General features: G+C 36.9%; 2 protein-coding genes and 1 non-coding gene across 9 annotated transcripts in view; 1 reads left to right on the forward strand and 2 right to left on the reverse strand.

The window, feature by feature from the left end:
* The window catches only part of WWP1 (WW domain containing E3 ubiquitin protein ligase 1), a 61,070-nt gene extending 49,906 nt beyond the window's left edge, over positions 1-11,164 (forward strand). For all 5 annotated transcript variants that reach the window (XM_048045857.2, XM_048045856.2, XM_048045858.2 and 2 more), the window contains 8 exons: positions 957-1,116; positions 3,536-3,669; positions 3,765-3,905; positions 5,242-5,362; positions 6,915-7,019; positions 8,339-8,435; positions 8,743-8,815; positions 10,227-11,164. In XM_048045857.2, coding sequence (XP_047901814.1) covers positions 957-1,116; positions 3,536-3,669; positions 3,765-3,905; positions 5,242-5,362; positions 6,915-7,019; positions 8,339-8,435; positions 8,743-8,815; positions 10,227-10,326 — 931 coding nt within the window. In that variant the 3' untranslated portion in view covers positions 10,327-11,164. The remainder of the gene's footprint in view (positions 1-956; positions 1,117-3,535; positions 3,670-3,764; positions 3,906-5,241; positions 5,363-6,914; positions 7,020-8,338; positions 8,436-8,742; positions 8,816-10,226) is intronic.
* A 1,191-nt stretch (positions 11,165-12,355) lies between these two features.
* Positions 12,356-27,501, reverse strand: RMDN1 (regulator of microtubule dynamics 1). 3 transcript variants are annotated; one of them, XM_066990577.1, is made up of 11 exons: positions 27,369-27,501; positions 27,089-27,200; positions 25,050-25,137; positions 23,609-23,768; positions 22,839-22,928; positions 22,084-22,139; positions 19,940-20,027; positions 18,774-18,804; positions 16,213-16,346; positions 14,133-14,205; positions 12,356-12,857 (listed from the first exon to the last, which is right to left on the reverse strand). In XM_066990577.1, exons 1-10 carry the CDS (start codon positions 27,498-27,500, stop codon positions 14,167-14,169), a joined length of 930 nt encoding a protein of 309 aa, XP_066846678.1. In that variant the 5' UTR covers position 27,501; the 3' UTR covers positions 12,356-12,857; positions 14,133-14,166. The 3 variants fall into 3 exon arrangements, with proteins under 3 accessions (XP_066846678.1, XP_047901822.2, XP_047901821.2); XM_048045865.2 differs by lacking the exon at positions 12,356-12,857 and having other exon boundaries at positions 13,941-14,205; XM_048045864.2 differs by lacking the exons at positions 12,356-12,857; positions 22,839-22,928 and having other exon boundaries at positions 13,941-14,205.
* TRNAE-CUC (transfer RNA glutamic acid (anticodon CUC)) lies at positions 18,498-18,569 on the reverse strand. Its single transcript has one exon. It is a non-coding gene; the product is annotated as a tRNA-Glu (tRNA).
* Positions 27,502-27,523: the final 22 nt, after the last annotated feature.

The raw sequence follows: 27,523 nt of genomic DNA on the forward strand, positions 1-27,523 counted from the left end.
TCCATGACTTGAGTTTCATAGAACTGTTACGAGAAACACCCCTGTAGGTTTCTCATTTTTATTCCCTGATGTAAATGTAAATGTAGGGATAGAAAAGATATCTGTTAAATGTGACAGCTGAAGGGCATTCAGAATATAATTCTGTTCCTGCCATTATTACAGGACAGACTTCAGAGTTTTTGCAGCTTTCCCCTAGGCCTGGTTATTCAGTTTCAAGCATTTAGGGTCTGATACTAAAATTCCTGAGTACATATGACAACAGCTACAGTACTTGGTTATATTAAAAATGCTATAAAGTGACAAGTATTCTAAAAATCAGCTATCCTGACACTGAAATACCAGATTCTATTATAATTTCAGGTCAGTTGAGTTGAAAGATCTGAAACCGGTGAATAAAATGGATTAGTTAAACCCCAGCAAAAACGTATTTTCACATTGTTGTGTCCTATTGGCTTAACTGATGCATGATAATTTGTTAAATTGCTGTAACTTGGTATATGTTCTGCTGTCAGATCGGGAAAGGAAATACGGTGTTTTGTTTTTATTTTACCTAGGTTGTTTATATTTTTTTTTGAATAGAAATTCGAGTTGTATGCAGTAAAAGCAGGCATAATGAGGATAAATTGTGTGTACTGGTTGAGGCAAGGATTCTGAAAGCAAAAAAGTTACCAGTGTGCAGCTAAAACCTATCTATGAGAGTGTGCAAGGTGACAACAGTCATTTATAAACTTTGGAAACTGTGACTGTGTAACTTGATAGATTTTAATTATGGATTTCTTTTATATTTAAGAAGTGTATAATGCCTTATCTTTTCTGTGATTGTAATACAGCTCTGTTTATATAATTTTTCTAAATTTGCATATGTTTTGACCGTTTTGCTAATTTACCTAAGGGTAATGGTGATAAACATTTGTATCTGATGGTTTTTATGTGTACAAATGTTTTTCTTTCCTTAGAGAATGGTTTTTCTTGCTTTCCCATGAAGTACTGAACCCTATGTACTGCCTATTTGAATATGCTGGCAAGAGCAACTATTGCCTGCAGATCAATCCAGCATCAACAATCAATCCTGACCATCTTTCATATTTCTGTTTCATTGGGCGCTTTATTGCCATGGTAGGTTAGATTTTTAAGGTTATTTTTTGCTGTAGCTGTACATTTATTCCTGAATAGTATTTGTTTTTCTGTTTTTTAAAGGTTATATTAATCCAAGGAAATGGAAGATTAAGGCATGTAAGGTTATTGACCCAAAACATTTCCTGAGAGTTAAGTCTCTTAACCACTGAATTTTCCTGGGATGGTGATACAAGAGAATATGACATTCAATATAACATTTTATTGTTATCAATTAGATGTGTGTACTTCATGCAGACTGTTGTTCGATTGTATGAATATTGATGCTCTGAAAAATGTGACTAGTATTTTCCTTAAAAAGGCTCTTCAGTTAGAAATGCTTTGCAGTACAGTGAGTCTTAAATGAAACATACTTATTTGGATACAAAGGTCTCATACTGGGGAGAGCAGAAGCTTGCAGGGAGCTGATAGCATCCTGATTCACTGCCATCACGTTTCTCTTAAACTGAAAACTGAAGAGGCATATTGTATCATTTCTTCTTCTGGTATCACTGAGCCAAGTGTCTGTGTGTCTTGCTATACCACGGCACATTTCTTTCCTTCCATCTAGTGATACAATCTTCTTTCTATGTGATCATCATGATGTCTACAGGTAATCCCCAGGGGCTTCCCAGAAATGGTGAATAGTGACACCAAAAAGAGTAGATAAGGGTTGTTTTTTTTTTTTTCAGATTTCATAGAGCGGCTTGGGTTGGAAGGAACCTCAAAGATCATCTTATTCAAACCCCTCTGCCATAGGCATATTGAAGATACTGTTGTCTTTTCCTGTTGCTCAGGCTTTTTGCATGAAATCAGAACAAGTGTGAGTGAAGTGTAACTGGAAAAATACTTTCAGAGTTAAGACAAGTTAGGTTGGGGGTGTTTCTTTGTTTTTGTTTTGCTTTTGTTGTAGTTTCTTCTTGACACATAAGTTTGTTTTGTTTTGATGGTAACACCTTCAGTTTCGAAGATCTTATGGCCAGGTTCCCCATTTCTGTGCTGCCATGGAAATTGGTTTCATTGTGCTAACACTTTTAATAGGCTGCCTTTTTATTCGTTTTAGAACCCTCAGGAAGCTATAATGCCACAGAGGTATTGAAATAACCATAGACATTTTCATCTGAAACTGGGTTAAATGGAAGAATGCATATCTTATATTACTTTGTGTACTCTATTAATTGTGTTGCTCTATAACAAAAAGCTGTTAAATGGGATTAACTGTTTCAACTTATGTTTTGCTCTAAGATTACTATAGCTATTAAATGAGATGATTTAAGAGCCTACTTCTGCAAAAAAAAAAAACAAACAGGACGTCATATGGCTGGATGCCACACTCAGCATTTAATGTGTCTCTTTCTATCAGTTCACTCTCCTGTGAGAATTCTAGACTAGTTTAAAAATAAGTAACCAAATAAAGGCCTTCAAGGGAAGCTTTTTAATCTCTCCTAAAGCAGAAGAAAATGCATGCTAGCGTAATCTGGAGAAGGGAAATTGGAATGTGTGTGTGTGGGGGAAAGGAGCATTGCCTTTTTCTGGACAAAATGGACTGTTACACTGGCTTTTCTGCTGATGGAATTTAGGTGTAGGGAGAGACGAGCAATAAATGCAATATTGTGGCTTATGTTTCGAATGATTTTTAAAAGGTATTTTAGTGAAGACAAACTGGATAAGGATGAGGAAAACTAATGTTTGCACAGTAGTAGCTGTGCTCTATTAGCTTTCAGAAGCACTGAGTCTGTATAAAGGCTAATACTCTGTGCGTGCATGCACACATAGTATTATGCTTCAGGACTGCAAACTAGATCACACCTTTTGAGTGTGAGGGGTGAGACAAGTGTGACTTTTTGTTTTTCAGTTTGATTTTTGGTATAGAAGAAAATATCATTTCTAGTTCTGTTACCTATAAAGAATGTGATTCCAAAAGCTGTTTTAGAAACTTTCTGTGTTTGCTCTTTAAATTGTTTTACAAGCTGCAGTAGCATTGAATAAAGGATGGTTTTGCAGGATTTATGCATGTAGTGAAAAAGGTCAGTAGTACTCATGTAAGCTCAAATAATATGCTCAAGTAAGATCAAATAACACTTGGCACACATACCAACCCACATAATAAAGAAGAAAGTTAGTAATTTCCTCTTTTCATAGGCTGTATTCTTTATGAGAAATTTTTTTCATCAAAGGAAATCTAAGTCATAGTGACAACATATGTTTGGATAAACTTTGCCACATGTATAATCATATTATATTTTTATATATTTTATGTATGTGCTCATAATCATATTTATGTCTTCTCACTAAATGTAGTGGTTTGTTCTTTTTAAGTACCAAGCTGCTACTGCTATTTTTTTTTATTATTTGAAGGAGAAAGGATAAGTAAATTTAGCAATTCAATAAAAGTCAAACAGACTTTTTTTCTGTTCAACAGGCATTGTTTCATGGGAAATTTATTGACACTGGTTTTTCTCTGCCTTTCTACAAACGAATGCTGAGCAAGAAACTTACTATTAAGGATCTAGAATCTATTGATACTGAATTTTACAACTCCTTGATTTGGATAAGGTTTGTAGTTTTCTTTTTCCTGAAGTTTTATGAATTTTTCTGTTTTAGTCTCCATTGTAATTTTTTTCTTTTTTTTTCTTTTTTCATTCCCTCAGAGATAATAACATTGAAGAGTGTAACTTGGAAATGTATTTCTGTGTGGATATGGAGCTCTTAGGAAAAGTAACCTCACATGAGCTGAAATCAGGAGGTTCAAATATCTTGGTAACTGAAGAGAACAAAGAAGAATATATTGGGTAGGAAGGCATAGATGTTGAAAAGTATTTCATGTTACTTCTGTTGCTCTAGTCTTTCTTTACTGTGTGTATATATATTTTTTTTCCTTTTCAATCATTATATAATTCTTGGGACTATTATTGAAATGGTGTCTTGGTAGATTTTGCTCTTTCCTTTTTCTCTTCCCTCCCCTCCTTCTACCCTCCCAGCTACCATACCCCCTGCCAAAAAAAAAAAAAAAAAAAAAGGAAAAAAAAGGAAAGACGTTAAAAGACCCGTTAGAGAGATGAGGATCTGTGTTATTACATGCACAATGAGAAAACAGCTGGCACTGAAAATGAGCAAACCTATTTTAAGTAGGTAACAAATCCAGATAGAGGGAAGATGTATTTGACAGATGATTTCAAAATTGTTTAGTACTTGGCTGTCACTGTGGTAACTGAAATTGAGAATCATGAATAATGTGGTGTGACTTAAACTGTTTTTTCTTTGTTTTGTTGTACTGCTCTTTCCTGCTTCCCTCCTAATCCTTACAACTGCCTTCTTTCTGAACCTGTATTTCTGATCCAGCTATTCAGAGTGATCTCAAAAGCACATGTACAGAGATCCTCTTCAATTATACAGCATATGTTCCATGCTGCATATACAGTTCCCACTTTAAATTAGCAGTCTTTAGTTTTGCAGTGAAATAGTTTCTTTAGTATGCATTTTTACTATATTTACTGCCACTTTTTTAATATTCAGAAATGGCTTGACCGTTGTAGTAGAAACTTAAAAAAAATGCATTACCTTTTCCTTCCTCTGAATCGTAGCATAAATCAGATGTTCAGAGTAGAAAATGACTGCTCCTTGTTGAAGTCTGAAATAATCTTATGCTGGAAGTATCGGACAACTGTAGTTATAGATATTCTAAGCAGCGGTATTTCTTACTGTTCTCTGCCTACACAAATATTTTAAATTGGTGGAAATCGTTCTTTTCTTTTGAAATGCTAGGACTATGAGCTTTTTAAGCTAAAGCAATTTTTTCCAGTAACAAATCATAATGCGCAAGTACCATCTTTGTCATGAAAAAACTGCTCAATTTAGATGAGTGAAAGGTTTATAATATTTTCATTTTTTTTAAACTGGAATAGTAACCTAAATACATCCTGCTATCGTTACCGTCATTTGTGTTTGAAGATTTTAATAATATGAGTATGCTAAGTCCTTTATAGTCTATGGAATCATGCAGTGTAAGAAAGCAAAATTTGAGGGAATTTTACCTCACCGGACTGCATACGTAATCATGCATGTTTGAACTCCTTTATGTTGAGTGCTAACTGATGTTTAATTTACATTTGTTTTCTTCCATCCCAGGCTAATGGCTGAGTGGCGGTTTTCTCGGGGAGTTAGAGAACAAACCAAAGCTTTTCTTGATGGTTTTAACGAAGTTGTTCCTCTACAGTGGCTACATTACTTTGATGAAAAGGAGCTGGAGGTGAGGCTTTCTTTTCAACATTTTTACATTTTGCAAAGGTAATACATATGTAATGACTACGTGGATAGGCCAGCTTGAATCTCTCATCTGTGTCATACTACATTTGAGAGCTTGTGGAACATGGAGAATTTAATGGGAGAGGTGTGGGGGTAAATCACAATGGCAAGCCAGTATCTCTATTGCATCTGTGTTTTGTGTAGTCCAGTAGATGTGAATTTTAGATTACATCTTCAGTTTTGAATTGTGTTTTGCAAGCTTCTATGAAAGAAACACAATATGAGATAACAGATTGATGAGTTAGTTTTAGAAAATTTCTTTCTCTGTAGTGAGTGAGTAGAATTGCCTTTTTAACAGTTGGTACAGGAATTGATTCTGGTGTATGTTGGTTGCTGAGTTTCATGTACATAATCTAGGGTAGGTTCTAGGGTTCAGGACACTCAGGACTGAAAGCTGTAGCAACGAACAAGGTTCAATATTAAATTTTCTATATCTTCAGTATATAACCTAAAGGCTAATAACAAGTATTAGTTGCATGCACCATGTTTAATTAACCTCTGCCTGACCTTTGCTCCTACTGTTGGGGTTATGGTTTGGAGCAAGGACAAAAGGTTTTGTAGGGGTAGGTTTATTTATTTCTGAGAGACCAGACGAAGATGCCCGTATATAATGAGCAGTGTTCTGTTAGCAGTTTAAGTTAAATGGGAGTATTCCCTAAAAAGGGCTTAGATCTATTTTATATTAGTTACCTTACTGTTCAGTTTTTAGGAGGCTTTGCTGTTAGCATGTTCAGCTTTTATTGCTTCTATTGGTAAATATTTTGCAAACTTGCCCTTCACAGTGTATTTTATCTTTACTAGCAGTAGCAGCAATGTTATCATCATCATCATCTTGGAATATGAGGCAAGGTTTTAATGGAAAAGATAATATCCTCCTTAATATAAAACTTCCTTTCATGGGAAAGGTTGTAGCTTCTATTATTGAATTATTAGTCAGAAGAAACTTAATTTCTTCTGGTATGCTGGCTTTTAGAACACTTAGGAACATAAACAATTTTGGAGTTCTGTAAACTTAAAATAATCTGATTGTAGCGTAAAATGGAAAAAAAAAAAAAAAAGAAAAAAGCCAGACATACAATCATAGACTGGCTTGCTTGTGCTAGAAGGGATTTTAAAGATCATCCTGTTGCAACCCCCCTGCCAGGACACCAGCCACCAGACCAGGTTTCTCACAGCCCCATCCAACCTGGCCTTGAACACCTCCAGGGATGGGGCATCCACAGCTTCTCTGGGCAACCTGTTCCAGTGCCTCACCACGCTCTGAGTGAAGAATTTCCTCCTAACATCAAATCTAACTCTCCTCTTTTAGTTTAAAACCATTCCCCCTTGTACTATCATTATCTGCCTGAGAAAAAATTGCTCTCCCATCTTTTTTATAAGCCCCCAGTCCTTTGTTTGGAACAAGAACCTCCATTTTTGTTAGCATGTCTCATACAATATACAAAATAAAATTGTAATTTAAGTGTATAGATAGGTATATTAATTCTCTTTTCTAGGTTATGCTCTGTGGTATGCAAGAGGTTGATTTAGCAGACTGGCAAAGGAACACTGTTTATCGTCATTATACAAGGAACAGCAAGCAGATCATATGGTTTTGGCAGGTATATCAATCAGTAAAATTTCTTTGGGGTTTTGTTCTATTTTCTTACACAAATGACACATGGAGCGGAGAGATGCCATCTCTCTGAAGTCTCGCTCTTACTCCTTTTTTTCTTTTCAGAGAAGGAAAGGAGGAATTCTTGGGGAACATACTGTAGGGTGGGAAATGGCAGGGAGATACCTGCATCATACGTGGATAGCTGAATCAAATACTTTTTTTTATCTATCTTGTCCTTCTTATTGCTATATATTACATATTACATATTATATATTATATTACAGTCGAGCTTTTTTGCATTGTTAGCAGTGATATATACCTTCTAATGTCCTTCTCTGTATTACATATGTACATCTGAAATGCCACATACTATTTATGATAATTGTCATATTGTGCCAGTCTAGTACTGACTGATTATAACTTGCATCTTAATGGAGTTGGCGAAGAATTAGTTCCAGAAAAAGAAACAAACAAAAAAACCCAACAGGCTCCCTCCCAGTTGCTATGAATTTCCCTTAAGAGAAGTCGCAAGGGGGCATTTCCCGTCTCATGGTAAATCATGATTTTAGGGATGCTTTTGACAAAGTTACTGTAAAAAATTATGCAAATCAATTATTTCCTATCTTCTCTGCATGATCAGTAATGTAAGATCTCATGATAGGATTTCTCAGAAAAAAATAATTAAGATTCTTTCAGTAATAAGCTTCTTAATCAGAAGTTCAAGCAACTTGAATATGGTTTCAGCATTTACACAGCACAAATACTCATTTTCTTATCCATGTTTTTGAGTAAAAATACTAGCTGTATTGATCCCCCCTCTCAAACTGAGATATTTTCGCCTCTCTTTCCTTCCTCTTCACCTTCCCAGTAAATTTCCATACAAAGTGCTATAGCTGTTAAGGATGGTGTTCTTTCTCATTGAGACTGCCACATGCAGGGAATACTTAAAAGACATGCAGGGAATACTTAAAAGTCTTGAAATACCCAGAGTCTGTGACTAGACTGTTGCCATGTTTAATCAAAATGGCAGTAGTCCTCATATAAAGTATTAGCATGTTTTATATTTTAGTGTAGAATAAAATAAAGATTCTTCTTATTTGCTGATAGCTGGTGCCAGCTTTCATGTTGTAAGTCAGTAGTGCATGTAATCTGAAATCGCTGTCTTCTTCCCCCACCTTCAGTTTGCTGAAATCAAGAAAGATGAACTCTTCTCAAGGTGTCTTTTAAAATGGAATTACACATTTTCAATGATCTTGTAGATTTTTGTTTTTTCTCCAGCTATGTCCAAGATTTTTATTAAGTAATTTGAATTTCTATGCCTAGTTTGTAAAAGAGACAGACAATGAGGTTCGCATGAGACTTCTGCAGTTTGTCACTGGCACTTGTCGATTACCTCTGGGTGGATTTGCTGAACTTATGGGTAAGTGGAAGATGACTAAAATTTTTAGACCGTTACTGTTCCATTTGCAAATCAATCATGCTGTAAGTGTACAGATGCCGGGTACTTCATGTACATCAGCTTGATTCTAGAAGGGCTTTTTATATCAGAAATCCTGATGAATAACTTATAAATGATTAGGGAAACTAGCTTATTTCTATTAGCAGTGTGTTCACATTCATGTGACAATAAGCTCTGTCTGTTCTATCTGAATTGTCTTATGTCATACATATATCTTGAGTACTATTTCAGAGGAACAGATTGCACTTCTTTTAATCCTCTTTTCTAGGAAGTAATGGTCCTCAGAAATTCTGCATTGAAAAAGTTGGTAAGGAAACGTGGTTACCAAGAAGTCACACTTGGTAAGTTCTTACATGTAAACTTTCTGTACCCTTTAGTGATTCTTTGTTCTGGTCTTGCATTTAACAAATCAAATGAAATCTAATTTGAATCTGTTATTTATCTTCAGCTTCAGCTTCTTTGATTGCTCTAACATGCCAGCATTGAAAACTCTCCTGGTTCCCTTACTCTTAAATTTTGCTACTGCATTGTACGCCATTTGTCACTCTCAGATCTAGCAGAAGTCTAATGTCCTCATATAGAACTGTGAGGTGTTTCTTCATTTTAAATAATACTAAATAACCGAACAAAAGTCATGTTGATATCAGGTTTATACAGTTACTGGAGATGCTTTTTATACTGTAATATTATAAAAGGTCAACATACAGTCATGGGAGAAAGTAGTGTCAAAGAAATCACAGGAAATGTTGAAGGCTGTGATGCAAACCAAGAGTCAGTTACCTTGCTGAGTTGCTTGTTACAGATCTCACTCCCTTTTCCTGCTAGGCTTCAGACTTTTGTCTTGACTATTACTCCAAACTGGTACAGTGATCACTTTCCTATATATACTGTGTGCAAATGAAACATGCCTTACTTTGGCAACCCTGTGATCATAGAATCATAGAATCATTCAGGTTGGAAAAGACCTCTAAGATCAACTTGTCCAACCTTTAACCTCATACTGACAAGACTACCACTGAGCCATGCTACTAAGTTCTACATCTACATGTTTCTTGAAGACCTCCAGGGATGGTGACTCCTGTTCCAATGCTACACAATTCTTTCAGAAAAGAAATTTATCCTAATATCCAACCTAAGTGATGGTGATATGCCATCACCACCTAAAGTATGGTGATATTAATATTCACCATACTTCTAAAGTGCTGCAGGGAATCGTCTGTTTTACCATTTTCTGCACTTTTTTTTTTTTTTAAGTGGTATGTGTAAAAATTAAACATCCCTCTTTGTCCAAGATAACTTTGGGTAAGACACAGAGTGAAACAGAATTGTGGCAGAAGCCTTTTAGAGCAAAGCTGAAGGAAAAAATAAAACCTATTTCTAGGCATGTGCAGGAAGAAGACTATTCTTTTTCATGCTTCTGCTGGAATTTGGAGATGTATCAAATTAGTATGATGTTCAGTTTCATGGTGAACATTTCCCTGAGTATTACAGTTCTCTGTATCTCGAACTTTAGCCTTCAAAGATTCTGTTTATCTGATGTGATACCAGCCTTTTTTTTCTTGAAGTATTGCTCTAAAACTTTGTTATTACTGTTCACAGAAATGTCATGATATCGCACCGATTGACTCTTCTTAATTTCTAATTGTTAGATCAGAACATTGTAAACTTCTACTAAGGAAGCAATTTCTGTAGTATTCTGTGTGGGATTTAGATGAACTTAACACAGTTCTTTCTTTTTTTTTTTCTGCTCAGTTTCAATCGTTTGGATTTGCCACCCTATAAAAGCTATGAACAACTGAAAGAGAAGCTGCTCTTTGCCATTGAAGAAACAGAGGGATTTGGTCAAGAGTAGAAGTGGCTTCTAGTCTAAAAGAAGATCTTACATATTAAAAGGCCCAGCCAACTAAAATTGCACACTTAATTGTATATAAGCTTTTTGTTCTGTACAGTGATCTTTCTGGAACTCTAAAAGTATAATTGTTCTCCGTTCTTCCACAAAGATATGCAAAACAGTTCAGCCTTTTCTACTTTTATTTATTGCCCTTCCAAAAGACCAGAAAAATCCCTCATAAATTTTGAAAGCAGACAAGAGACTTATTTAAAATATATATTAAAAATATAAATATATATACTAATAAGCTCTAGTTTTATAGAGCTTTAAGTGTATGAAAAGTTGCAGCCATTTAAAAGGGCCTGGATTTGCTTTATCTTGGCTTTATTATTTAGAAAAATGTTTAAACTGCTCTGTGTTCTCTCTTAAGAAACATCTCCAAGTTTGTTTTATTGCATGGCTGTTCTAAAAGGTGTTAAAGGCTTAGGCCAAACGTATCCTAAATATGTAGAAAGATGCTGCTGGTATTTGAGATGACAGAATACGATGTTCTGTCAGTTTAATTTTTTTAAATACGTAAATAGCTGATATATCCCTCTCTACTACACTGATGTAGCCAAGGTCATGAATAAAGCCTTTATTACTTGCACAAGAGTCATGTACAATAAGTTGAACGTGATTTAATGTTGAAAGGAATTGGTGCCACTGTTCTGACTTATTGTAGGAGCTGAACAGAATATTTTAATTCATTTGAGCAGCATTGAAATTTGTTTACATATTACCTTGGGTTATTACCACGAGGATGTTAGGTAATCTTCAAAGAAAAAAATAATAATAAAAGAGAAACTATTACACATTATCTCCTTGGTCTGGTGTCTTACAGGTGTGTGTTTTTTTTTTTTTTTTTTTTTTACTTTTTCAATCTGTATTCTTTTCACAACTTCACAGAGTATATTAATGTAAACTGAGATATAAGGGTCTACAAAAGGTAATGTGAACTTTGCTGCTTTCTATGCTCATGTTCAGTTTCAGTTATTGGATCTAGTAAACCCAAATAAAATAAAGTTATATAAGCTTTGCACAGTTAAAAGTATTTTAAAGTATTAAATACTCTTATTCCTCTTAAGTTCCTGTAGAAATTCAGATGTACCTGAATTAAGTATGTTTAAAGCCTGTCATTCTTTTATGTAGACCAAGTTTCTCCTAAGTACACAGTAATAAAAAGTGATTTTTTTTGGTGTTGAGGGCATTTGCTGAACTGCAAAGATATTTAAAAAAAGTTACCACACTTTATTCATGTGAATTATATTAAATGCTACTTTTTAGCAAACTGTGCTTCCCTATTATAGAGTAAAAATGTTTAAAATTACCATTTGTATTATGCTTTAATATTAACTGTAAATTCCATTACATTTAACTTATACAGAATTTTGTACACACATGAAAATGATTTCTTAGACTATGATTAAAAACATTTCTGTAACATATCATATTGCACTGTTAAAAGTGTACATGCAGAAAAAAATAGCTATATCTGTTCTTTTATCTTTCCAATACAGCAACTGAATTCTGCCAAAATTTTATTTTTCTACATATCAGATTCTCCTGAGGCTTTGTATTCCAAATGCACAGTTTGCTGTGGAGCTGTTACCTGTACGGAACCTTGATAGCAGCGGTACTGCAACTGGCCCAACAGACTGCTAGCTTGTGTTAACTTCCCATAAGAGGTTCAACAACTGCCATTTGAAGGTTTTTCATACTACACCAAATATCTTCTGCAAAGCCATTTTCATAAATATTACTTTCAAGTGTAAATCCACCTAAATTATGGTTTATGCTGGTTAGAATGGAGGAAGCTTTAAAAAAAAAAAGTCAAAGGCAGCGCAACAGAAGTGTGTGTGGCTCGCCTAAAAGACAGTTAAGAGGGCTAAATGTCGTTGAACTTTATGAATTTGCACTAATGAATGACTTGGTAACCCACTACCAACTGCTGAACTTTGTGAATCTGTGAGTAAGCGAATAATAATAATAAAAAAGACAGCACATCACAAGAATGTAGTTGCTTTATTGCTTTGGTAACTTCAGCTGTCTCGTGACTGTTAATTTTTCATGTGGGTAACAGTGAGCAAGGGAAAAATAAAACCCCGTGTCCTTCTCAGCACGATCTATTAGTTGGCTTCAAAGACTCACTACAAGCATGGCTCAAGAAGCAAAAGAACAATCTGTGTACTTGTGCACGTGTATGCAGTTAACTTGGATATCCAGAGCTGAGACTTCCAGTAATACTGCATTGCCATTTCTTTTCCATCTGTGTTGCCCATAGTTCAGCTGCGCTTAGACCAGGGAGGAAGAGGCATCTGAAGAGCAGGCAAGCAGCAAAGGCTTGGGCTCAGACACTGACATGGAAATACTACTGGAGGGAGCTGTGCTATAGTTCACAGGTGCTGTGTGTTCCTTTCTTCCTGCAAGGAAGTCAGCAACTGCTTTCTTCTAAACAACCAATGATCTTCACTTGGTACCCAGATCACTTTCCTTTGTGCAGGTACTGGTGTCTATAACAGAAAAAGCACAGACAGTGCTGCTGCAACAAGGCTACCAGAAGTGGCTTTGGGCATGCAGATAATTTCAGTGTCCAAGAGTCTCTCTGAAGCACTATGCATCATCCACCCCTGGATTTTGAAATACTAGTTACTTCATTTTGGTGCTATACTAATAGAAAAATAGGAATTATTTTAATATAGTGGAGAAGATAATCCTCTAAGTAGTTTCATCACCTGAAACTAGAATTAGAATATTAGACTGACTCTCAGCTGTGTTTTTTTTTAATAACTGACTAGCCATTAGCTTGGCTTGTTAGTTAAGCAATTTATGCCCTTCATATTCCTGCTATCCTCCTATAGATCCTTTTCATAGTAAAACGCTAGGTATTTATATTTGTTCTAGATTGTTAGACTTTCTATTGGCAATACCTTGCACTATTGACTACTGTATGTTTTTTCATTATATGGTCCTAACCTATGATCTTAGGTTAATTTCTTCTTCTGGTTAAAATTCCTGCTAAAATTATAGCATGAACAAGAAGTTTAACTTTCTCTCTACAAATAAACTACTCCTTAATGGTCTGCAAAACTGTAGTGCCCAGCCCTTTTGAGCCCTTCTGTACTGGGAATGCGCATTCCTCCTGTTGTCAGAGTCTGGGGCAAGGTTGGCCACTAAAGTCTCAGAATTTATATGCTCTCAAAATGTGAACAATACAATTTCATATTTCATAGAAATTTTCTCCCTGCAAATGCTACAGCCAGTCGTAAAAGGATTTTTAAGTTTTCCCTGCTTTACAAAACCACAGCACTTCTTGCAAAGTCAAACACCACCATTTCAGTGTATTGGCATTGAGGTTGCTTGTATAGAAGAATCTGTAATGAACCTTAATCAGAAAACTGTAGCAGTATCTAATAATGTTAGCATATGGTATATTACTCTTGAAGGCTATTTCACCACACAGAATAATGCTCTAGAAAAAAATAGCAGCCTTAAAACTATGTCATGGTCCTGTATCTCCTTTCCTTACAAGTTATGCTAGTCCCTAACTTGCAGCTGAAGTGTAAAAACTTGCTTCCCCCCACTATATACCCTGCTTGTCCTTGAAGACCTTTATTGCCACATTTATTCTCACATAAGTAAACAGAATCACATAATAAAACAGATTTCCCAGTTGACAATTTAATTGAAACAATAGAAAGAAATAGCAAATTTAGGCTATATATTTTATTAACAGCTTCAAAAAAGCAATAGTAGTATTTAAGGTCCTTTTCCTATGCTGTTCACACCTGAGGTACTGAATTCCCAGTATCTTGTTTCTTGTTATATAGAATTAAGCAACTCCAAAGCTTCTTTCTGTACCTGAAATACATAAATAGAACAACACAGTGTAGTTACAGGCTTTTCTAGCAGAACTTGTCATGCAAGCACCTTAACGTCTCAGCACAGTTCTGTAGTTTTGTTACTCTCCTAAGACTAGCCAGTTTCCTTCCCCTATTAAAGATGCTCAACAATTTTAACATGAATGTTAATAAAACCTCTTCACCCAGTCCCTTCAGTATAATTAACTTACATGTTAATTATAATAGTAAGTTTATTTGGGCTGAATACAGCAGATGAGCTCTTGATTTGCTACAGCCTTAGCTTACTGAGCCTTACTGAGTTATCCTATTCCTGGCCATAACCAACCAACCAAGCTGGAGTTTTCAAAACTCTGAATGGCAGCTAAGTGTGAATAGTATCTTAACCTAGGGATTCTGGGTAAACTAATAAATTTTGAAGATGATCGCAGACATCAGTATTAAATAAAGAATACAAAACTTCTGGCCTTCACAGAGCAAGCAGTTCAGGCGATGCAAGCCAGATACTATGGATAGTCAGAGATGAGAAGAGTCCAGAATACCTACTTCTGCCAATCTCTGTCAAACACAGAAACAAGAATTCCAATTTCTTCGCCCAGGCCACTTTCCTTCTTGCTGGACTGCACTGTCTAGTTCCCATGTTTGTGACACCTGTGATATTGGCATTTTACACAGCGACCCACAGAACGGAGAGAATACAACCTCAGTTTAGCAGCTGTGCAGCGCTTTAGGAGATAGATAAGGAAACATCTTTGCACCAGGAGGCAGCAGCAGAGTAGTTTAACAACCTGGCTACCACACAAAAGCCACTACTGGCTCTTTTTGTCTGTCTTCTGAAGGCAGGAAGGCTTTTGTCATCATTGGTTTCACATCTGCATCCAGACACCAATTTGTTCGGCAATTACTAAGTATGGAACAGTTTTATATAGACTGGAGACTACTACACCTTTAGGCTATTGAGCTCCTATAAAAACTGCAAAAAAATGGAAGAACTTTTATTTGTTTCTACTGAAAGATATTGCTGAAGAAGCTCACTCCTTCTAGGAGAAACAGCTTGAACCTTACTGGAGAATTCACAGAGGAGGAAAAACTCGACTAGTGTTTCTTCTGAGGTGTGAAATGCAAAATCCTTCTAAAGTACTTCTTACAGCTAGGACGTTCAGAACATGACAGCACATTTATACGTTCTCTGTAACAGCTGAAGCATGATCTCACACTGCTGCTTTATGCTAAATGACTTTTAGGTCAATCAACCGTAAGAAAAATAAACTAGAAATTAGTCCTGATGCTAACAGAATTACTTGCTCACTGAAGAAGTCTGCAATTTCTGTGGTTTACACTGAATACAGCATTAGGTCTGCACAAGGCTAATGAACTACCCTCCCGGAAGCACACTATGTATACATTTAAGTAGGCAGCAGATACCTACCTGTCCACACTAGGATCCTGAGCAGTTCAAAAGGGTAATTAAGTGCCTATTTATTGTCTGCTAGCACAGATTTGCTGTCAGAGACATTGCTTCCATTTGTCGCAATTCATGCACTCTGAATCTTTCCCTGCACTGTTAAGCTTTACAGATCTAGCAAGTTTTTGATGCACCCATGCATTTCTCTTCCTCCGGCTCATGATTCCATGAAGGGGGTGTTTTTTAGCTGTTCCAAAATATGATTTCCACCTGTCCAGTTTTAGGCCTATGAAAAGTGACTCTGTGCTCACACAGACAGAGGTTAGCTCAGGTGCCTGCCTTAACTTGAGCAACACAGTTGAGAATGGGTTGCTGATAGCACCACAAAAACATCGCGAAGAAGAAAGAACAGTTTTTTATTAACAGAATATTTCCAACCACTGTATTCAGAGGCAGTCACCAAGATACTAAAATTTTTTGGTGCCTGGGTGTAATCCTGGAATATAGAGCAAATTGTAGTTCAGCATCTGAGGCATTCCATCACCGTGATGTGACATGTTGGTTACTGTGTGTGGTTGCATTATTCAATCCTTAGCTTCTTACCTGTTTGTCCTCTTCGGTATGTGCAGGATAATCCTTTGCTTTGCTTAACCACAGAAGAGCCATCTTTTTATTGTTTAACTTCAAATATGCCTTCCCCAAAAAGAGCAAATTTTTGCTGTAGAAATTTGGGTCAGCTGTATAGAGACAGAAGAAAAGCTTTGAATAAGCACATCTGAACAACCAGCATACTATCAAAGCCATGATATAATACCACTCCTTTAAATGCTTATTTCAGAAAAGATTAATAGTTTTTGGCCTTAGAACAGATGGAACCCAATGTAAAACTACTTTGCTTTATAGAATGTGGTTTCCTATAGTTATGTTAGCTAGCAGCATATTAATTTATATGCTAAATGAAACTAGATTCCTCACAATGAGCAAAGCAGTAAGTTTATGCATAAGAAACAGCTTCACTTTGCGATTTGTATTCTCTTCTGGACCCAGTAGGTGCAACAAGCAATGCAACCAGCTTAAAAAGTATAGGCAAAGAAATAAAAAGGCACATTTCCTAGATTCAGACCATGTACATACAGATCATTTTAGCTTAGCTTTTGCTACACAGGAAGAAAACTTAAAATTGTTTGTACCCAAGTTTAACTTTTCCTTTTTTAAGGAAAGATTTAAGAAGATGCTTTTATAAAACATACTTTGCCCATCAACCTTTATTAAAGACCAGTCTTGCGTACTGTTAATACTCATTACAGCACAAGCTTTCTCTGCATTTGGATCTAAGGTCAGGATTCAAAATGCTGACAATCATTTTTTGCACATTTTGTGCAATAATAGAGTACACAAAGGCAGGTAAATTCCTGCCTGAGGAAAAAGTGTAGTTTGGTAAAAATGACAGAGACTGACAGCAGCAATGCTGCCTGCTCCTATCTCTTCTTCTAGCAGGTGGACCCACTCTGTAGGAATACATTAACTTCAATAATAAGCTCTAGCTCTGACTGTGATTAGCATACTACTCTATTAAAAAATAAAAATGGAATTACTAGACATGTACATAGAATGTGAATATGCAAACATGAGCTATAATGATACTTTCAGAAATACTGCAAAACTTGCTAGATTTTTTAGTCACTGTCTATTATTCTGTCCTTAGAGTTTAAATTCCAGCAAGCAAATTTCATAGCTGCACAAAAGAATACAGAGGTGGACCACTAACATCACTAAAAAAAAAAAAAGTAAAAAAAAAGTCAAATACGGGTAAATGTATGAAGGTGTTTTGGAGGCACATTTTGAGATTAATTCTACCATCCCAGTTCACAGATGCACTACTTGATACAAAGGAAAAGATGGACAATATACCTTTCCATCAAACCTCATTGATACAACTGTATAGAAACCTTTCACAGAACATTGTCTTCTCATATCTTTCAGCTTATCAGCTTTGCTTGGGGCTTCCCTCTTGGGAAAATAATAGCTACATATTTTCTTTTATACGAGGACAGTTTTATGGCTATTTGGATAGGTACTCTGATCCAAATAGCTTCTGAAATCAAAAAACGTGCCTTCTCTGTCATTGTATTGAAAATACAGGGGACTTTTAAACTTTAAGAAGGAACTAGAAAGACTGAGATAGAAATCCCACTTTTGCTTGCTTCTTTGCCCTGCAATAGTACATTCCAGTTGAATTCCTTGGGGAAATGTATGTTGTTACTAATAGGGTAAAAAAAAAAAATTAGAAAAAAAGGAAAAAAGATATACTCACAGAATGGTTGAGTTTGGAAGGGACCTCTGGAGGTCATCTGGTCCAACTCCTGCTCAGATATGGACACCTAGAGCCCTGGACCTTGTCCAGGTGGCTTCTGAAGGTCTCCCAGGAGGGGGACTGCACTACCTCACTAGGCAACCTGTGCCATGCTCAGTCACCCACCCGCACAGTAAATAAAGTGTTGCCTGATGTTTAGACTGAAACCTTTGGTTGCAGTTTGTGCCCATTTCCTCTTGTCCTGGCACCGGGCACCACTGCAAAAAGCCTGGCTCTGTCTTCCTTTCACCCTGCCATCTGTACTTACAGCCATTGATGAGATCCCCTCAGAACAGGAGCATCCCCAGGTTGTTCAGCCCTAGGGTCCTCCAGCTCCTTGATCATCTTGGTGGCCTGCCCCTCCTCTGGACTCCCTGCAGTACGGCCGCGTCTCTCTCGCACCGGGGTGCCCCGACTGGGACCCAGTACTGCAGGTGTGGCCCTTCAGCAACGCCGAGTAGAGAAGGGATCACCCGGCCGGCAGCCTGGCGGCACTCGGCCCGGCACAGGGCACGTCGCTGACTCAAAAGTACTCTTCCCTGACCGGGAATCGAACCCGGGCCGCGGCGGTGAGAGCGCCGAATCCTAACCACTAGACCACCAGGGAGCGCGATAGCGATTCTCTCTGTGCCGATAATAACCGTGTGACACACTCTGAGCTTCTCTGAGACGCCTCCCTGCCTAACAGTCCTATAGACTACCACTAGAGCTGATACCATTTACCACAGGCTACTAAAAGAAGCTAAAGGTTTATGCACGACAACCTGCAGTAGATGATAGCATTCTACCTACAAAGAGCTACAAGAATTACCTTCCTCTGCCATGTGGAAGTAACGCAGAGCCTGCAAAAGAGAAGGTTGTCTTCTTTAAAATGGACCATGGTAAACTGAACACAGCAGTCAAACTAAAGTACTATGCATGTTCAACATAGCTGAAGGACACCTATGTCCTCCTAGCCATCATTTTATTTCTGTTAATTTAGCATGTTACAGATTGTTCTCATTCAATGTACAACCAGATTTGACCTCTTTTCCACAGAATTACTTATCCAGCTATTTTCCTGCCTCTATCACTGTTTATTGTTCCACTGTAGGTATAGTACCTCCTGTTTGTCCCTAGCAAGTTTGATGGTATATTTCCAATCTCCAACTCAACAAGACCATTTTGAATTTCATTTCTACCTTCCACAGTCCCTCCAAGCCAGTTCTCATGTATAAATTTAATAGACAAAACAAGGTTTATCGTTCACGTAATTAATACTGACAAATACTTCAGAGAGACCTGAGTCCTACAGAACACCAGGCAGTATCTTCCTACTTGAAGATAAACCTTTATGAAATACACACGCATTTTTCAACTAGTTTCACATACTGCATCTCGGAAATTTCACTTATCTCTTCTTAATGTTACCAGCTGGAGGGAAAATACTACCAGAGAATTTAAAGTGTGCATGTATCTACAAAGCAGTTTTTGTATTGAAACTGCGTAAGTCTTATCAGTATGGCTCAACTACTGACTCTGGGACAAGTCTGCTTCTTTAGCTGCTTTAAGCGCTCTACACAAGTTGATATTGGGATTGGTAAAATTCTGCAGCATTTGAAATCCTAGCTGACATTCTGTATTCTTCCAAAAGTGATTTTCAGCAAAACTTAAAAGCTTGACATTCCATTAAAAAAGTTTTCTCTCTTTTTCAAACAGATCTTCAACTGCTTTTTGTGTTAACAGCAAGCAACCTTCTACAATTACTTTCTAGTGACTCACTCACCCCTCACAACTTAAAAGAACAACAGATTGTGAGCCAGGAATGTTGTTGTTCTAATAGAAAACAAAGATTACAATGGCTGCCAGAGGATGAGAAAAAAGGTATTTGTTAGTGGTAAGTAACAAATCAAGCTGCTACATTTTGCATTTAAATTAGTAGAAGTATATCAACAGCTCTGCAGGGGAAATAATCTATGAAACATTTTCTTATTGTACCTCTTGATAAGTGGAAGTTGGAGGTGTTGCAAATAGCATTGCAGCTATTTTTCGTTGGTACCATGGCATTTCAGCAAAGGAATAACACCTGGAGCAAAAGGAAACATTTATTAACACCCTTCACATTTCTCCTTTGAACGAACATTCTCAGACCTGGGATATCATGACTGGTTGTTGCCAAGAGTCACAACACCCACAGTCACACTGCAAGTTCTATAAACAGGTTCTTACAACTCCACAACATAATTGCAAGGTGTTTGAAATTGCTGCAAAGTTTGGCTAAAGAGGTTTTGGTGTGTCTTCTACTGGGAACTTTTATTACATTAGGCTGGAGACAGTTATTAAACATGAGACAGCCTTTCAGCTTGCAGTATTTTAACAATTAATCAGCATTTTATATTGTTCTAAAATATATGCAACAATACAGCACAACTGAGTAATGTCACTGCCTTACCTCAACATTACCTCGTTTTTCCTCAATTATTAATACACAAAAGCAGATGTGCAGCACATTCCTGAAAGACTCTGATCTATACGAATGAAAGTAAACCTAAGAATCAAACTACTGTGTTCTAAGCTATGCCATTCTACTGTTCTCCTATCTACTGAATAACAAAGGTAATTAGTCACCTTTCTTAGAGACAGTGAAAGAATTAAATATTTAAGTATTTCAAATACATAGAACACTCCAGGTCTAACATTAAACAGCACTATTCACTTTTATTACTCTCACACAATGATGATAAAAATGTTTTATTCACTGTGTAAAGCAGAACACACAGGAGGAGGTGAAAGATTAATGAGTGCAAATATGAAAGTGTTTGGGGGCAAGGAGAGGAGCAGAGCATGGAAAACAAACTAAGTTGAAACTTTGCCATCAGACGTGCCTTATCAGAAATGCCAATAAGAGAGGTTCAGTCCAGTAAATACTAGGAAAAGAAATGAGAATAATACTCAAGAATTGACCGATATGAAATTCCAGTTTCAGATGAAGATGCTCTGGGGCTCAGTAATGAATATATGTAATCATACAACATGGGGATATTTTAGTACCCAAAATAACAATCCTCAAATTTCTTATCTTTCTATTTTTCCTTAGGAACAATGTTTAAAATACCTTTCCAGAACAGGCTTCCTATCTCAAAAGTGACATTGAGGCTCATTCAGTTGGGAGTATACACATCTGCCTAAACATCTGGACTACTGCAGGGGTTAGGTCATGTAGGAATAAGTAACACTGAGATACTGAAAATTTGAAATAAGACTTCTGATATTCAGCAGTCCAGAAAAGCCACAGAAAAAGTAGCTGTGATTTTTAGGATTTCTTTTCAAATCCTTTGGCTTTATTTATTTGCAACCTCTCAGTCTCATAGTAGAGATTTCCTGTAAAACATCTGGCAGAGGCCAAAGGCACTACATTATATAACCAGAAATGCTATCTGGAATCTCTCAATAACGAGTAAAAGATACTGTGTTCAACCAAATTGCTTCCACAGAAAATGCTGTTAGTATGAAAAGCTGCATTTCCAGTCCTTTGCCTGCATTGTAACGGTAATTCTTAGTACAAATTTAACTGAGCAGTAAATTCAATGTCAAAGATTTTGGTAATGCACATGTAGTCACAAGCTGCATTTACTTCAATGTAACTTTTAAAATACAGTATCATGACAGATAATAGAGGCAGTATTTTATGAACAGGTATCACATTTGATTGCTTTTCATGATACACAGACTGTATTAAGTTGCAGCCATCAGTGAAATTCAGTGTAGGTTCAGTGTTGAATTTTGTCTCCATTCACACTAGTCTGAACAAAATGACTTGCATGTTATGGAGATAAAGGTCTGGAAAATAAGTTTTTAATAGTTCAATACAGTGAAACAAAGAAATTCAACGAACGAATATTTTTTCATCTTTTTGAACTGTGTAAGAATTAACAGCCAGACGTTTTCAAGGCATGACCTCCTGTGCCATTCAATAGGTTTCCATGCTTGAATCAACTAATTGCAAGCCACTGAATTATTTTAAGCATTTCTGCAATTCACATAGTCTACTTCTATTCTGGCATTTTTCTTTGCCATATTCTGGCATATATTCTAGCACGTCTCTTTGCCACGTGTTAAGTTTTGTTTAAAATGCATCTTACCAAATGCCCATAAGATGAATTGATGTTGCATCTTTTGGATTCAGTTCAATGGCTCTCTAGTGCAAGTGGAAAAAACAAACAAACAAACATAAAGATGTAAAAGTTTATTCTGTCACATCTGGCTTAAAATACATTAAACAATAAAGAAACATTGACTTGTTGTTCTACTACTAATTAAACCACACTAACTGTGTGTAGAATTTCAAGGACACAGTATTTATTCAGTGCACAACTGAATCGGCTCACCTCCAAAAAACTGAAGACACTGACAGATTTCTAAGCACTCACGGTTAACAGGTCAGTAAGAGTTTCACATGAGACTTGACGTGTTCAGACTCTGATATTAATTTCTGGTGATACAAAGTTAGTCAGCAGTCCTTTATCTTCTCCAGTACTTGTCCTTTACTGGTACACAATCCACACTTATAAGGATGGCCACACACCCATTTCTCAATAGCACAGCTATATTTTATCTAGTCCTAAGAGATGGCAAAAGCACTTCAGCTATTTCAAGACTCTTCTATAGAGACTTAGTTTACAGCAGGAGCTAATTTGTATCCCATGTTGCTTTGGAATCCCACACTGTCACAATAACCCCCAAAATCAAATTGTGACCAGGAGATTTGAACAGAAGTACGTTTGCAAGTTTTCACCAACAGCCAGTTCATAATTGTCAAAAAAATCTATGCATTGGACACATTACAGCTATCATATGCAAAGAAAAAATCAACCAACCAAACAACCATTTACATTACCTGAAAATGCTCTTTGATAACAAAGGCATTTGCAATTTTAACCTTGATTCCTTCATAATCTCCAACATCACTGATACAAATGGCATACCACTGTAATTCGAAGTACAAAAATAAAACCTTTAATAAAGCACTATAGTACTAGTAAAAAAAATACAACAACAAAAAAACCACAACACAGAACAGCCGCCACCACCACCACCAAGCAAGAAATATTTGTTATGAACAGTTCTAGCAGCGTCAGAGCAACCTGCTAGTCTGCACAGATAAGGGAATCGACGTCCACCTCTTATCCGAGATGCCAACACAATTAACTATATTTTGTTACCTCTCTGCCTGAGAGAAGCAGCACACAAAAATTACTGAAATGAAGCCAAAGCCTGAAGTCTTTCCAATGAAACTCTATAGAGCTACAACTGCACACAGAGACAGCATGCTGGATGTGTGGCATGTAAAATGTTTTTCAGAAAAGATCAGTTGTAATCAATGTGATCTGTGATCTGTCACCTGTTTCCATGGTCCTGCACACATTAAACCAATTTCTGTTTCCTGTGTACAGGAAATTTAGCTGCAAAAGTCTGACTCTGATCTTAGAAACAAATCAGTGAGAATTAGAAGCAAGAGAGTGAAAATTAGAGTGGGAATCATGCATTCTTAACGGAAAAGTTAAATTATGCTGAAGTTTGCTGAAACAGCACAATGACATTTGTTCCAGTTTTCACTGGCAGATATCAAGGAACAAGATTTCAGTTGAGTTATTTTGCTTGGCTCACCTTGTGTGCTGCAAAATTTGATTCATTTTTTTCAAGTGCCTTTTTTGCATACTCAAGGGCATCATACACCAGTTGTCTTTTCTCCTCTGCAGAAGTACTACTTAGCTGAGCTAAGTCTCGTGATGCTCGTGCCAGCCGCCACAGTAACTCTGCATCCTCACTAGTTATGAACAGAAACACAAATATTTTAAAGTAACAATGGCAACAAAGCTAGCAAAGGTCTCCAATAAGTCTCTCAATATGTATCTCAAGTGGGTTATAATATCATCTGCCATACTATGCTGTATACAACTTCAAGGTAACAAACAACACATGAAAGCCTGCCATTATACACTGTCTGAGGATACCTGTCTGAAATGCATTTCAGAGGTTTTTGCCGTCTGGTCATAAAACATTCCACTCCCCTCTACAAATGGGAGTACCAAAGTCAAAACTACCAGAAAGCAAAAATATTAGAAAACATACCTGAGTCACTGCTAGACTCAGAATACCCATCAAAGCCAGTTTTCTTTTCTGGAGTCAAACTGAGTCATGCTCGGTGCATAGCACAGTCCTGCTGTCATTAATGGAGTAACACAGAACTAGCAGACTAATTTTTCAGCCACATCACAAAAATGTTAACTACAGCTACAGGGGATCATTACTTCTCACAGAGTAAGAAGCATTGTTATACACTTAGGAGCAAGGTTACAGCTTGCTTACAGCACCGTGTCCCTTGAAGGCCAGGACCTTCCTTTAACTTCCCAGCCTTTGTACTTGTGCCTCTCTCAAGAACCAAAAAACAAAAACAAAAAAACAAAGCAAACCATCTGAAAACGACTGAATAGTTAACTTCCTCCAGAAGTGTTCTAGGAGATGCCTCGTTTCCAAAGGAAAGGACTCTTAATTTATCTATGCATTTTCTGCTTTTTCCTTAAGCAGCCTGTTTGTTCACTTATCTGAAATGTTTTGCGTAGCTAGGACAGAACTGCATTAGTATGGAGCTTTTTCTGTTCACACTCAAATCCTAACAGGAGACAAATGAAAACAGAAAGGAACAGCTGGTAAGCAATTAAAAAAAGGCTCAAAAATTGTCAGTGCCTAAATTCTAGATACTGTGGTCATTACAGTAATGTGTAGACATGCTGTGACTTTTTCCACAATTTTTTTTTTTTAAAGAATTTTTAAAGTAATAAACCAAACATACCTAAAACCTCCCTGCAGGAATGAAAGACTTAAATGTTAACCCTCAGATTCTACAGCTGCATTCAGCTAAAAATCAGTACTTTTGTCATTCATTTTTGCATGGGGAAGAAAAAGATCAAGAATCCTTTCCTACTTAAATAAAGATGAAAGCCAGGTTCCCCAGCATAGCACAACAAGAATATTAGTTGAAAACTGGTATAAAAGAACACATTAAAAAAAAAAAAGTAATGTGCAGATATTCAATTCAGTCAAGTACCTATCTTTATGCTGAACCAGCAACCGATACAGCTTTTCAGTTTCTCCACTCCCGTACAGGTAGTCTGCTTGCTCTATAACTTCTGCCACTTAAGAAAGAATGAGAATTGTGGAAACAGACAAATAAATTGCATGTAATTAGGATATTAAGGTATAAACAAAATGTTTCAGAGCAAGTCAGTCTAACTGGAACACAAAGAACAAGTTACTTGATTTTTAGGCCATCGTTCTGAACAACTTTCATACACGGCAGACTCAGATAAGCTATTTGCAATGAACAAGTAGGAAGAGATACAGTGCTGAATACATGCCTCTCTGTCATGGAATTGGGGAGTGGGCTTGAGCAACAAAGCGACCTGTGGATGCTTAATGGATTTAACATTCAAAAATGTCTTTCTTAAAGCATCAGACACTGGAAGCAATTTGTTTTCTTCGTAAAAATAGCAGAAAAGGATAATGAAAAACCTTCGCTAGTATACGTACAGAATTTAATTGTAATAATCTTAAAAAAAATGAATTTTGTTAAAATATTCTTGGTTCTCAATACAGTTCCATAGTTTTGCCAAAGACAATCACAGATTGAGTACGGCTCATTACCTTACTCAACAAGCCAAAATGAAACATCGGTCAAGGATTTTCTGACTGAAGCTCTTCAGATTTGAAAAATCAGCGTTGGCTTTTTATCAATTTATTAGCTAAGTATTCATTGTACTTACAGCATTTAAATTCTTCTAGAGAATATTTTAAAACCCCGACAACAGCAATGGAGGAATATGATTTCCGCAACTGGCTGAACATAATGTAGTAATATATACGTATATAGTACACAAAACAGTATTCCACAGACATATCAAACAATTCACAATACAGGATTCTAGCAGGAGAACAGACGGAATTAGGGAAAAAAATGGCAGCAGGTAGATCATTCTATTGAAGTATACAAAGGTATAAGAGCAAAACTCTGAGTTTATTCTTCTACCAACATTAAACATGAAAAAATGACACTAAGTAAAACGTCTCGCCTAATTTCATTTAGAATTTTCAGCTACTCTATCACCTCCTTGGTGTTACTCCTTGGTCTGTGATCAAACTTTTATGTGAAAACATAAGCTCAATCCACGCTTCGTAAAAGTTACATTTATAAACTTTATTTTTCAAGTTATCTACTGAATATAATAATCCTATTTCACAACATAGTTTTATTTATAGAAGAAAAAAAAACACTGAAGACTACTAAATACAAAAGTCTTATATTCAGCTTTAAAAGCTCCTAGAATATAAATCACTGACGATTACGGCATTCTGGATGACTTTTTAACCTTGTCATCTCTAAATGCCTTCTATCAACAATTTCAAAGATACAATAATGGTCTACATGGACTTTGGATTTAAGTGTCTAAAATAAGCCTCATAGTGCATATTCAGCATTAAAGTAACTTCAGTGAATTACGTTTGCTTCCTGAGACAACCTGAACAGCACTGTCAGTACTGTCATATCTAATAACTGAATGGTCAGAATTCAACATTCCAAACAAACTATTAGCTAAGTGTTTTATGTAAATTATAAGATTTTTACTTCTTTTTAGTGTAACAAAGACACAGGGTATTTCTCACTTTTGTTTGAAACACAATCTCAGCACTACTTGACTACATTAAATGAGAATTCCATGGTATTCATATAGAAAATCTCAATTAACTAGAATTCCAGAAATTGATTAGAGCTTGGTCTGTGTTCCCAACTGAACCTTATCTTTCTCAATGAGTTACTTAAAGCTTGGGTGACAAACTAGGTATCATACACCTTGTGCACTGATCTCATCCTCTCTATGTTATCAGATTAATTTGCTTTCAGTGACAATAAACTCCTTATTAAACTGCTACCACACTTTAAATCCCTGAACTAATTCAAAACCCTGCCAGAGAAATGTCCTGCACACAGCCTGAGTGGACAACCTCAAAAGCATTACACCACTTTCCTACATAATCCTGGCAGTAAAAACCTTATGCTTCACATTAGAGCGACCCATTTGAGAACATTACCTTTGAAGCTTGCATGAACCTCAGCAAAGCCAGAAACCAGCTTGGAAGCTTCATAAACCAAGAAGGACCCCGCTGAGAGCGCAACCCCCCTTTTAAGGCTTTTTCTAAGCACCTGCACGGGATCATAAAATGTGCGTTAATAAACGTCGTTTCTCTGAATTATTGTTTTTTCTCATCTCTGGTACCACAGTTATATTTCAGGTTCACAGCCCACACCCCCCCCCACCGGCTGAGGTGTCCCGGGGAGGACGAGGACAGGCAGGGCCCGGACCCCGGCTACCTGGCTCCGGCCGGGCCCTCCCCAGCCCCGCGGGCCTCCCGTGACGACCCCCGCCCGCCCCAGCAGCGTGCGGGCGCAGCGGCAGCCGAGGCTCCGCGGCAGCAGCGCCGCCATGACGCCGGCCGCCGCCATTTCACACCTCCGCCGGCGGGGGC

Source organism: Anser cygnoides, chromosome 2, assembly GCF_040182565.1.
Source record: "Anser cygnoides isolate HZ-2024a breed goose chromosome 2, Taihu_goose_T2T_genome, whole genome shotgun sequence".
NCBI classification, from domain to species: Eukaryota; Metazoa; Chordata; class Aves; order Anseriformes; family Anatidae; genus Anser; species Anser cygnoides.

What these genes read in the sequence shown, in the direction of transcription:
- RMDN1 (XM_066990577.1), bottom strand. Translation starts at nt 27,500, where the DNA reads ATGGCGGCGGCCGGCGTCATGGCGGCGCTGCTGCCGCGGAGCCTCGGC. An exon ending in GAGGGCCCGGCCGGAGCCAG is followed by an intron (nt 27,201 to 27,368) that starts GTAGCCGGGGTC and finishes GATCCCGTGCAG; the next exon opens with GTGCTTAGAAAAAGCCTTAA. An exon ending in CTTCCACATGGCAGAGGAAG is followed by an intron (nt 16,347 to 18,773) that starts GTAATTCTTGTA and finishes GTCTCTATACAG; the next exon opens with CTGACCCAAATTTCTACAGC.